General features: G+C 48.0%; 1 protein-coding gene across 1 annotated transcript in view; it reads left to right on the forward strand.

The window, feature by feature from the left end:
* The window catches only part of BLTP3B (bridge-like lipid transfer protein family member 3B), a 313,057-nt gene that overhangs the window by 129,585 nt on the left and 171,154 nt on the right, over positions 1-12,318 (forward strand). Inside the window, exon 11 of the mRNA XM_078678312.1 lies at positions 3,926-4,047. Coding sequence (XP_078534438.1) covers positions 3,926-4,047 — 122 coding nt within the window. The remainder of the gene's footprint in view (positions 1-3,925; positions 4,048-12,318) is intronic.

Below are 12,318 nucleotides of genomic sequence, written 5' to 3' on the forward strand. Positions count from 1 at the left end.
ACCAAAAAACTACAGACCGTGCAGAATGCAGCGGCACGCGTGCTGTCCAAAAAACCCAAATTCGCACCCATCTCCGATACTTTGAAAAGTTACCACTGGTTAACCATTCAAAACAGGGCAAAATTTAAATCATTGTGCATAGTCTACAAAACACTGCAGGACCAAGGACCACGCTTTCTTAAAGAGCAACTAATTCCCTACAATCCGCCCAGAACGCTTCGCTCTACCTCACTTAACCAACTAGTGGTCCAACGTAGCAGAACAGTTTCTTGGGGTGACCGCCGCTTTTCAACCGCGGCCTCCAAAATCTGGAATACCCTACCAAACCACATTAAAACAAGTTCCTCACTCCTTCAGTTCAGAAAAAAAACTGAAAACGTGGTTATTTAATCAGTAAATCAGGCTTCTGAACAAACCAATTAGGGAGAGACATCATTGCATATTAGCGCCGAGACGCCTACGGGTAATTGTACGCGCTCTATAAGTGTCATTAAATAAATAAATAAATAAATAAATGAAACTTTAACTGTTCCATATTTGTGAAAATGAGATCTAGCGTATGACCTGCATAGTGGGTGGGCCCAAACACCCGTTGTGATAAGCCCATGTCACTCAGACTGGAGATCAGCTGGATTACATCGGGATTCCTCGAGTCCTCTCCATGAAAATTAAAATCCCCCAGCAAAATGATATTACTGGAGGCCAAGACCTGCATGGTGATAAATTCCGTCAAATAATTGACAAAATGTGCTTTCGGTCCAGGTGGCCGATAGAGAAAGGCTCCATCCCAAGTCTCCGAGGGTGACATGGTAACTCTAAAGATTCCCAGTTCCATTGTGTTGTTACTGATAATAGACAGCCATTGAGCTTTAAGATGGTCTTTAAAAGCTAACCCAATGCCTTCTCCTATCTTCCCCCCTCTATCTAAGTGAATACATTTGTAATTATCGGGTATTGCTAAGTTAATCGATGGACAATTGGAGGGGGTTAACCATGTTTCAGTTATAAAGCATAAATCTGGGGAGTAAATAGAAATCCCAGATTTCAATAGAATGTTTCACAAGGGATCTGGTGTTACATAAGTTGTAACTTGGGCTATTATAAGTTTGAAAAAGGTCATTAGAACAATCATTTGAACAAACCATATCCGGAAAACACTGAAACTTACATGTCTTACATGTGACAGGGCCTATAATACAGTCGGGAGTTTAGTGAGACAGGTATTTGTCAGCTCATGTCTGCCATAAGCCATGGCTCTTATCTCATATAATACTTCTCCCGTATATGTAAGAAGGGCAGCAGATGAAGCCTCAGGTGCAAATTGGACAGCACTTCCCGCCTCCCAGCTCAGCCTAGCGCGGATGGGCGAAGACGGCTCGCCTTTGGCGCGCCGGTGGTGCGCACGCTGCGCGTACGACCTGGTGAGGTTATTTTATGCTATGAGGGCAGGTGGTGCACAAACAACTAGCCCGCCGACCCAGATTCCCCCCAAGATGGCGCCTGGAGTAGTGAGCAGGGATATCCTTCCTGAGTCCCAGGGCAGCACCTAATCGGCTTCGGGGATAAAAGTGGAGTTGTGCGAACAGAGTGCAGTAAGATTTAAAAGCAAATATAGTTAAAACAGCTAAACTATGATTCCCGGCTTTCCGCCTCAGGAATCCTCTTGGTATGTGTGCGGGCGTCCTGACCCGGCTTTTATGCTATGAGGGCAGGTGGTGCACAAACAACTAGCCTGCCGACCCAGATTCCCCCCAAGATGGCGCCTGGAGTAGTGAGCAGGGAAATCCTTCCTGAGTACCAGAGCAGCACCTAATTGGCTGCAGGGATGAACGTGGAGTCGTGCGAACAGAGTAACAGAAGTGCGGTAAAATTTAAAAGCAAATATAGTTAAAACAGCTAAACTATGATTCCCGGCTTTCCGCCTCAGGAATCCTCTAGGTAACGATATTTAAATGTCATATTGTTGCTTTGCCTGCAATGAGTAGAGTGGTGAAAATCTCATTTTCTTCTTTTCAAGAATAAGAATGGAACTCACTCTTGTTCTTTAAGGGTAAAAGTATGCACCTTCCTATTCAGTGTCTCATTATCTTTTGACATATCACTAACTCAAATATTTAGATACTGCTGAAGGTCTAAATGTAGCTACATAATGTTGATAATCCTCTGAAATCACAACCTCACCAAATCACATGGAATTACCACTTTGATAACTCTAGGTTTGTTTCTCCTACTGCTTATTTTCTCTTCATCATGTTTTACACTTAGTACTTCTTCCTGGGAGCATTCTGCAAACATTATGCATAATTAAATGTACTTATTCTTTCACGGACTAGTTGGATCTGGTGCTATTAGCAACAGAGTTTTCGATATCATAGAAAAAACTGCTACGTCCAATTAAATAATCTCGATCTAATTAAAAAATAAATTGCTCTACTCTTATTTTCGCGTATAACCAGAAGCGAGTCAATCTGAACCATATGTAGCTCTTACAAGGGATGGTATTTTGTTATCTTCTAATGCCACTTGGTGCTCCTGCAGAGATCTGCCATGAATGCAATGCTACTGCTCCTGAACATACCAAGGCAAAGCTTTTCTTTTTTGTCATGTCTAATGTTAAACAGGAAAGAATTGTGTATGTCTTACATGTGGTAACCATCATAACTTCACGGCTGAACAATTTGGCCCTTCATATTGCAGAGCCTTGTCATTTTGGCACAGCCTGTTGGGGCACTGCATCAAAATGTTACTTTTTCTCCCCATATAATCCTAATTGCTCTACTCACAAATTTTATTCTCTTCAAAGGAAGGAGGAACTTCCATACTTCCTATTTGTCTAGGTTCTACGTCGTCCACTTGACTCGCTCCATTACCTATTTCGTTTCCCACCTTGCCTGTATCTGTTACATTTATAAATATCTTCCTGTGTGTAAGATATTGGTTTATAGCTAATTATACAATCTTTTCAGTTTGATAAGAAAACTGCCTTTAAATTATCAACTGGTCACAGCACGTAAAAGAAAATATTTCTGATGCAGGGTTCAATAACTTCAGGGATTGCTGAAGAAATTTCCCAGTAAACTGTTCCTTGACAGGGGTATTACACACAACCTCTACTGACAGTCTTCTTACTTACTACTGCAAGGGCTGGCGAGGCATTAACGGGGCACACTTTTTTTCTAGATTCTTACAGCCTAATGAGGTATCAGAGTTTGATCACAAAATTAAAATTTCCCTCTGCCTGCAGTGCCTTGTTGCTTCAGGTGCCTGATACCTGGATTGTAAAAGACAACAACAGCAGCCCCATCACACAGCACCTCCCTGGAGGGTTAGCAGGTTATTTCCCTGCAGGGAGTCTTGGCCTCAGGTGCAGCTCCTGTGGTAATTAGCGGTCAATCTTGCAGCTTCATGGATCAGAGAGTGGGAGCATCTGGAGACTGTGAATTAGTTAATCTTTCAAAGGGTGCATTATCTAACTACCTGAAGTCCCCTGCATCTGGGAATTTAATTTATTTTCTCCTATAACTCCCCTGTTTCCAAGAACGTTTAATTGGGCAATCGCTCTTAATATTAGGAAGGATATCTAGATTCGCCTTTAACACTCCGTCATGCTATAGTATTGATATCTAAATGCATTTAAATATCTTTTATCTAATATGTGTCCAAAACATATATTGTTTCGTTGTTTATGTATATTTTGAATAATAGGCTTCATTGAAGGCTCCAGGGTGGCTGCCATTGTGCGCAGAATTCCAGCAGTGTGAGTGCAGATGTGCAAAGTGGGTGCAACTGGAAACATTGTTTTTCTTGGTTAGCTGCACGATTTCTAGCATGAGTAGACTTGTATTGCCAGATATGGTTTCTAATTGTAAATGTAATCATTAAAATCATTGATCTTTAAAAGGTTTTTACACTTTATTTTTCACAGAAAAGATCTCTACAACAAGTTCTGGCTCCTTCCTTCCACCTCCTCCACCCCCTCCACCCCCAAAGGCGAAATTAATGTCAAGTTCTGTTGTGGTTCAACTTGCGGATTTCACTATTTTTCAGGTACCTTCTTTATTGGTCCTAAATGATTTTATGCTATAAATGTATTCATTGTCACATTCTTGTTCTGGCCTGCGTCACAACAGTTTTTTGACTTAGAAAGCAACGATCTTTTGAAGAACTTAAAACAAATTAAATGGTTATTTTGTGAGATCTCAGAATAACATGTGAGTTTTAACGGGACATGAATTGATTGTAAGAAATCATGATGATGTACAGTTAAGTGATCTGTACTGCAGTAGAATGTTTATTTAATTGGTAGAGAACTTAACACAGGAGACTAGAAATTATAAAGGGTGAAGTGGTCTAAGTGTAGCTATTATTTTGATGGCAGAAAATAAACATGTATTTGTAAATTGCACATTCACTCATTGGCATCTTGGCGCTGAATAACAGATGTTTGTTGAACGAAGCCATTAAATGTTGGGGGAACACTACAGCATGAACAGTCCTGAAAAGGGAAGTAGGTGAGGCAAACACCCTCCTGAGCCTGGCTGGTTGCCATGGTAAAAATACATACAAATACTTTACATATAATTTTGGGTAATAGTAGAGTGCATTGGTAGAGAAGATAACCTGAGGCATTAGGTATCCAGCGCCCATTCTACTATCCATGTTTGCTCATTAAACAGTTCTTGGGTTCTTAAAATTGTACTTCTTGAATATTCCCTGCAAAAATCTTGTTTTTATTGGTCAGTCAGCATGTTCATCACAGTTACCAAACACTAGAGTGCTGCCCTTGTAGTGATGCTCTGAACTATTAGTTATATTTTATTTTCTGTAAATTTTTGTGGTAATATATAGTTAAAGCAGTGGTGTTGGAAATTCACCCAGTGCCCTGGGCACCCCCCTAATTTTTGCTGACCGGTACTGGTGGTAACGGACTCTGACTGACCCTGGGCTCTGCCTATCCAGGCCCAGGGCCAGTGCAATGCTGAAAGAGACACACTTAGAATACAGTGAAAACACCTACACACACTAGGGTACACTATGGATTGGGATACCCCTGTGATTGGCATGTCCTACCCTTTAAGGCCCTAGTAAATAATAGGGCAGGGGGATTGAAACTACCTCTGTCCCTAGTATATAATAGGGCATGGCAGTATAGTGACCAACAGCCCTTTCTGCACTTGCCTGTGTGCACTGCTGAGCCTGTGGTCAGTTTAAAAGTAGCCCTGTGTTGCAGGACTGCTTTTAAAAAGTAAATTGTGCCCAAACTCGACTTTGGTGTTTGGGGCACTTAAAAATGGACAGCCTACAATGTTTGATCATATTAGGTACCCCCAGGGTCTCCCCTAGGTGTTCCAGGGGTGGGGGATCAGGTATTTATAAGGAGGACCCTTGAGGTTTATATGCCCTGGGTTAAGTGAAATTGCACATTTCACTTCCCACATTGTGATAACGTGCTGCCCAAAATCGACTTTGGTGCTAGGAGCACTGTGGAGGGAGGATCTGTAATATTTTTACATATTCAGAACCCCTAAAGTCTCCCCAAGGTGTTACAGGGGTGGGGGTCCTATAGATATATGCAGAGTACTTATAAAATATGTTTTTTTAAAACATGGTAACATTGCCCAAGTGATTTTTGCATTGCAAATACCATGCCACATAGGTTAACATGGCAAGAAGTTATCAACTACCAACTCTTGATAGGAGAAGGCTAAAAACACCATTCAATGACTTCCCAGAATGGCATTAATAAACTCAACAATATGATATTGCTGAATTTCCCCTAAAATGTACAGACAAGAAGTTATAAGACTTTCTTATTTGTAAGCCCAGATTCAGCCTTACAGTGGTCTGTCGCGATTGGTCAGAGTTAAGTGGATTAGCCAGGCTTCTTTGAAGAGGTGATAAAAAGCCCCTGGGGTTGACTAGCTCTGCTGAGAGGGTAGTGTTCTGTTAAACAGGAATGCCAGAGCAGGGGGAGGAGTTGTAAATAATGGACTACAAGGGAAGGGAAAGACACCAGTGTCATTTACAACTCTACTGTTTTGAACCCAGCCAGATGCTAGACTTAAGGAAGAAATGAGCAGATGCAAGCGGGAGAGACTATGGAGATTAACCATCCTAGGGGTGTTTAGCCAGTTCTTCTCTCCCTGCTGGAAAATCAGCCATTATGAAGAATTGGTGCACTCTGGGACAGAATAGTGCCACACTCTGCAGGAAGTGTTCAAACCTTGGGTCGGTACTCTACACCCCATTGGACAGGAGTCACCTCCTGCTTGACGCAGAGAACTTGGAATAAGTATCTGAGAGGGGCAGCATCTCAGATCTGCTGCTTGAAACTTAAAAAAAAGCAAGAAGGCCCATGCTGAGAAGTTTGATGTGCATTTCCTAAGGCCTGCACACTGAAAACTGCACCATCTAGAACTATAGTCCTGTGGACTACCTTGCTGTAAAAGGACTAAGGAGTGGACTCCCTGCAAGCTACATGTTAACAGAGCTCACCTGACACATCACCACCAAGAATCCTCTACCTGGAGAACTACCAGTGGATTTGTAAGGGTTTTGTCCAAGTGGATTGTGGGAACTGAAGTCCTCCACTTTCAATGACAATCTTGGAGATTCCAGACCCTTGGATTGATTTTGAGACACTTTGGGACCCTTTGGGGAACTTCAGGAAAAAGTTCCAGAAGTTTGGAGAACTTTGGAGCAACTTGGAAAAAAGCTCTATAAGGGAACCGACTCAACAAAGCCAGTCAAGCTGGCTGCCTTCAACCACGAGTCGGCCTGCCGTCCAGGTTTGTCCCGCTCAAAAGCTCTGTAGGTCCTACTTCTAGAGTTTGACCAGAAGTAGTCGAAATCCGAGGCCGGCGAACCCTCGCCGAATCCAGCCTGGTGAAGAGCATTGAGTGACCCAGCGAGAAAAGCTCTGTAAAAGTTTTAAAGTCCGAACTAAGAAAAGGTGACCAGGAGCAACCACAAGAGCCAAGCTGCCTTCCTTCAACCGCGTGTCGGCCTGGATCCTTGGTTTGTCCCGCTGGAACGCTGCAAAGGTTGGACTTCCATAAGTTTGATTGGGAGCTCGTCGCAAAGCAATCCGGCGAACCCTCACTGAATCCGGACTGGCTGAGAGCTTTGAGAGACCCCGGGAAGAAAAGCTCCAGAAAAGTCAGAAGGTAAAAACTTTGATCAAGACCTACTGCGAGGGGTAGCCACCCAAAGCTCCATCACGGTCGGCCCGAAACTTTGACCCTATCTATTGTGACTAAATGTCCCGATGAGGCACTATAGGTTTCTATGTGCAAGGTAATGCTCAATCTTTTAAAATTCATATCTCTGGTTCCCTACATTGGATTTTTGTTTTTTTGGTGTCATTGTAAAGATAAAAATATTTCCTATTGTTAAAATTGGTGTTGGATTTTTATTGTGCATTGTGTCTTAGTTGTTTATTGAATTGGTGTTTTTAAATGCTTTACATACCTGTCTTTGAAGTTAAGCCTGCCTGCTCACAGCCAAGCTACCAAGGGTTGAGTATAGGAGTAATTATCTAAGACCTATTCTGAGCCCTATACTGCGTTAGTGGTCTTATTGCCAGTGGCAGATATACATTTGCCCTTACCAATAATCCACTTTCCAACAAGTGGTGCACATACTAATTTGATATTGGACCCTACACTTTTGTCGCCTGATAGTGAATATTAGTTCAAACCGTGATAAGCACTAGGTTGTAACACATTGCTATTTTGGGAACTTTTTAGCCTACCTCCATTTGAGCTGTCGAGGCCTAAAGAACTCATGGTAGATAAGTACCAAACATTTGTAATATCTACCCAGTCCTCAACACAACGGGTTGGATATCAGCTCAAAGTAGCAGAAAAGTTCCTGATGCCTAGAAGCCCAAGAGGTGAACCGAGAAAGATGTTCCTTGGAGCTAGTGGCAGTGCAGGGCTTATGTCTCTGGCAGGAATGTGCTGGATTTAGCTAGTATTCCCCACTTCTCGTTTAAAGTAACAATAAGAGCTTGTTTGATTGTAGCAACCCATGCCACACTACTGCTCAACTCTTTATGCCATCTTGGTATCTCTTCACTTTTGATTTTGTGTGTTTTGCTTTAATGTGCTTGCTGCTTTCCTTAGTTCCTGTTATTGCCCAGCCTCGGATTCTTCTGACAAAACATACAAAATCTGAGGGGTGCTGTCTAAGAACTCTACTAAAACAAGCATTGGCAAAGCCAAAAGGTTTCGCCTATACAAGACCTATTGGCATTGTCAATGTCTTTTTAATGATGTTGCGCAGCAGCGCAGTCTGCTGTGCGACATGGCTCAATGTAAATAAAAACAAAGCCCTATGCCGCGGCCTGCGTTGACTAGCGTTGTTTATGTATTTGATTCTCAAAAGTTACTTTTAGTTTGTGCTGATGTGTTGATGCCACCGTCGCCTCATGTTACACTAAAACTACAGAGGCCAAGTAATAGTGTAGGAATGCGGTGGCAGAATGCCCCTCTTCTGCTGATGCAGAGCGAAGAGTCAGCTGCAAAGGAACACCAGTTGTTACACAAAGTATATCATATAAAAATATTCTATTAATAGCATGCTTGTTGCTATTCACACTCATGAACTGAAATGTATGTTGTCAAAATATCCTACACACAGTAATGGCATGTTGCCGAACCAGTGGTTGCTTCATCTCAGACGTCTTGCGAGCTGCACACCAAAGCAAGAAGCTATGTGCTCAAACCTTGCTTCACGGAACATTGAGTGAATAAAATGGTGTTGCCCAAGTTTCTGAAGCACAAACTTGTTGTGGTCGAAGTTATCTGTCCTTCCTGATTCATTGGAATGTTTCCACCTCCACAGCCTCTCATAAAGTAGTAACACATTTTTTATGTGTTAAGCTGGTCACTTTATTGTAAACCTCCGGGAGTCTAAGGATGTGAGGAGGGGAGGAAGTCGGCTTAAAAAAAAAAAAAAGAGTGGGAGAGGATTAAAAACAATGTCAGAGAGCGTTAGGAGGGCAGTGGGTGGTATTGGCTTTAACACAACAGATTGTGGGAGGAGGATGGGGTGGATTTAAAAACAACAGAGAGGGGGGCGTGGCCAAGATGGCGGGCTGACTGGTCGCTCCTACCGTGAGCTCCTGAGTCCCCGGAGCCCTTGACCCTTCTCGCACCGCGGATCTCCCCCGGGTCTGGTGGAGAACGGAGCGGTAGCGGCAGAGAGCCCGGTGGGAGCATTTTTGGGACCCTCGGAGGCGCGGACACGCAGAACGACGCCTCGCTGAGCCGGCCCCTGCGACGAGCGGACGTTGCAGCTTGCAAGAGGCCAGGCGGGAGCGGAACGCCTGATCCATGGCGCCTCGGTGAGGTGGAGTGTTCCCGGGCCCTTTGTTCAGCGGGAGTCCGGCCGAGTCCCCCCTGACGACGCTGGTGCCCCCTGGTGAGAGGGGCGGGAAGCCACGACGGAGCGGCGCCCTCCGCCCCTAGCTGTGTGAGGAGTCGGGGTGGAGCGCTACGCGACCCCGGGGATTGGCGGAGCCCCAAGGCCTGGCAGGCCGAAGACGCTGACGGACTTCCCTGGCGGGCCCCGGCTCTGGGGTGCTCAGGTTGGGCCCCGAGGAGACGCCTCTGCCTGCCTGGCCGACCCGTGACCGGTGGGCCTACTCTGGAGTGCGGTGGTGTGTCCCGGGCCCTCTGACCACCGGGGGCCCGGTCGAGTTCCCCCCGGCGGCGCTGGAGCCCCCTCGAGTGAGGGGGAGACGCCCACAGTGGAGCGGCGCCCACCGCCCTGGGTTGTGAGAGGTGTCGAGAGAGAGAGCTACGCGACCCCGGGGATCTGCAGTGCCTAGAGGCCTAGTGGGCCGGAGACGCCACCGGGCTTCTTCTGCGGGCCCCGGCTCTGGGGTCGCCGGGTCGGGCCCCGGGGGGACGCCTTTACCTGCCTGGTCGGCCTGTGGCCGGAGTGACTGTTCTGAAGGCTGCAAGTGGAGGGTCCCGCAGAGATCGCCAGACCGGTGTCCCTAGGGCTCGTGCTATCGACCCCGCTCCTCGGTGGTCCTACTGCCCCCGCGTGCTGTGCCTGGGGCCCGACGAGAGCTTGGTTGGCCGGAGGGCGCTGGACGACGAGTGGCCCGCCCAGCGTTGAGTCCCACGGAGCGGCGGTGCCCGCCTGGAAGGCTGCGGTGGTGTGGCGAAGCGGCCGGAGGCCTGGAGGCGGGAAGGAGACCCACCCCTAGGAGGCAGAGAAGCACTGGTGGAGTGTGGCAGTGGTGTGCTGATTGTGCTCCTCTTGCGTTCGGCCTGCCGGGGGCGTTGGGGAGCTGTCTGTGAGCCCCGGGGTTGTACTGGATCGCCTTGCTACGGACCCCCTCACATTCCGCTAGCTTTCTCTCCCTGCGACGCAGTGCCGCCTCTGAGATGGCGGGTAACAGGGGAGGCAAGAAGGGGGAGCGTACCTTGCCTGAGATGTTGGGCAGAGGTGCCCCGAGACAGGACAGATCCCAGCCAACACCGAGCCCATCGTCCGGATCTTGTGGAGCAGAGGGGGGTGAGCCCCCGGTCACCAGGTCTTTTCTGGAGTCGCTGTTCGGCACGCTCAGGGAGGACTTTCAGGCCTTGAAACAGGAGGTGGCTGGCGAGGTCCGAGAGGTTAGAAGGGACGTTGATTCGCTTGGAGAGCGGGTCGCCGCTGTGGAGGGAGCTAATCAAGCCAGGGACGAGGAGATCACGCACCTACAACAGGAAGTGCTGCGGCTTCGGGACCAGCAGATCGACCTCCAGGCCCACGCCGAGGATCTTGAGAACCGATCCAGGCGCAACAACATAAGGGTCAGGGGAGTTCCGTCCCAAGAGGAGGGGGAAGACATATCGGCCTACCTACGAGATTTGTTTCGAGATGTACTGGGTGAGGCGAGTGACTTTCCGGTGAGGATCGACAGGGCGCATAGAGTGGGTCCCCCACGCAGGCCTCGGCACCACCCCCAGATATATTGGCCTTTCTACCGGATTTCCCTCTGAAGGAGCGGATCCTCCGTGAAGCACGTCAGAAACAACCGGTGAGCTTCAGGGGTCACCAAATTGCTTTATATCACGACCTGTCCACGATTACGTTGCAGAAACGCAAGTCCTTCAAAATTGCCACGGACTTTCTGAGGGAGCATGACACGCAGTACTCCTGGGGCCACCCCTTCAGGCTTATCTTTCGATGGAACGGGACGCTGCACCAAATGAGATCCCTTCAGGACACGTGCGGAGTGCTGGGGATCACCGCTACTGATGAAGATGTCCCGACGCCTCAACGCCGCACTTCTAGAGGGGGATGGCAAACGGTTCGACGGCGCCGGGCCGTGCCTCGGCCTTCCCGCCCGGACTCTCCTACGATCAGAGCGGAAATGGACAACGCCATTCGGGAAGTATCCGGTTCCACTTCGCCTAGTGACGTGGCTGTCACGGCCTGAGCTTCGTTTAGGGGGAGATCAACTTGGCATCACCGGCACTGCAGGTTTGAGGGTTCCGGGGGGGGGGAAGGGGCTCTGGGGGAGCATGGATGGTGGCTGGACGTCCACTCGGACACTTTACCACAGACTTGCCCGTTAGGGGCTGGACTGGGACACTGGGGGTTTCCACCGAGTTGGGGCTGGTGTTGCGGGGAGTGGGTGGGGATCTGAGTAGGGATCTGGAGGTGGGGTGGAGATGTGGGGAGTTGGAGTGTTTGAGGGTTGTTCGGGGAGTTGGGGTGGGGGGGATCCGGGGTTCGGGATGTGCCTTATTTGTCTCATGCTGTGATCTTTGTGCCCTCCTGCTGCCTTTCGGGAGGGGGGAGGACTCTGCTCGAGAGAGAATTCGGTTTGTACGCTGGGTTACCCCCCTGGTTTCAGGTTGTTGTTCTTGCCTTGCCCATCCTGCACTGTGCCAGTGGGTGGGATGTCGTGTTGGCTCTGCTTGGCGTTTACCCTGTCCCCTGTTATTTGCTTGCATGGGGCCCCCTGAGGCTTCGAATACACTTGTCACCGCCCTTCTGATGCTCCATTGTGGTTCTCTGCTGCGCTTGCCCCAATCTGCCTTCCCGCCTTGTGGTGCGCTTGCTGTGCCTCCGGGCCCCATTAACGCTGTCTATCCTTGGTCTGTTCATGGCCCTGAAGATTGTTACCCTTAATGTGAAGGGGTTGAATAACCCGGTCAAGCGCAGGGCGATGCTGTCCCTTCTCGAGAGCACCGAGGCGGATATCTGCCTTTTACAGGAAACGCATCTCCTGGCCCGAGATTGTCCCAGGCTGCGATCTCCGAAGTTCCCGGTTCAGCTCTTTTCTTCTGGGGCTGCTAAAACGGTGGG

This window comes from Lissotriton helveticus, chromosome 1_1, assembly GCF_964261635.1.
Source record: "Lissotriton helveticus chromosome 1_1, aLisHel1.1, whole genome shotgun sequence".
Lineage (NCBI taxonomy): Eukaryota > Metazoa > Chordata > Amphibia > Caudata > Salamandridae > Lissotriton > Lissotriton helveticus.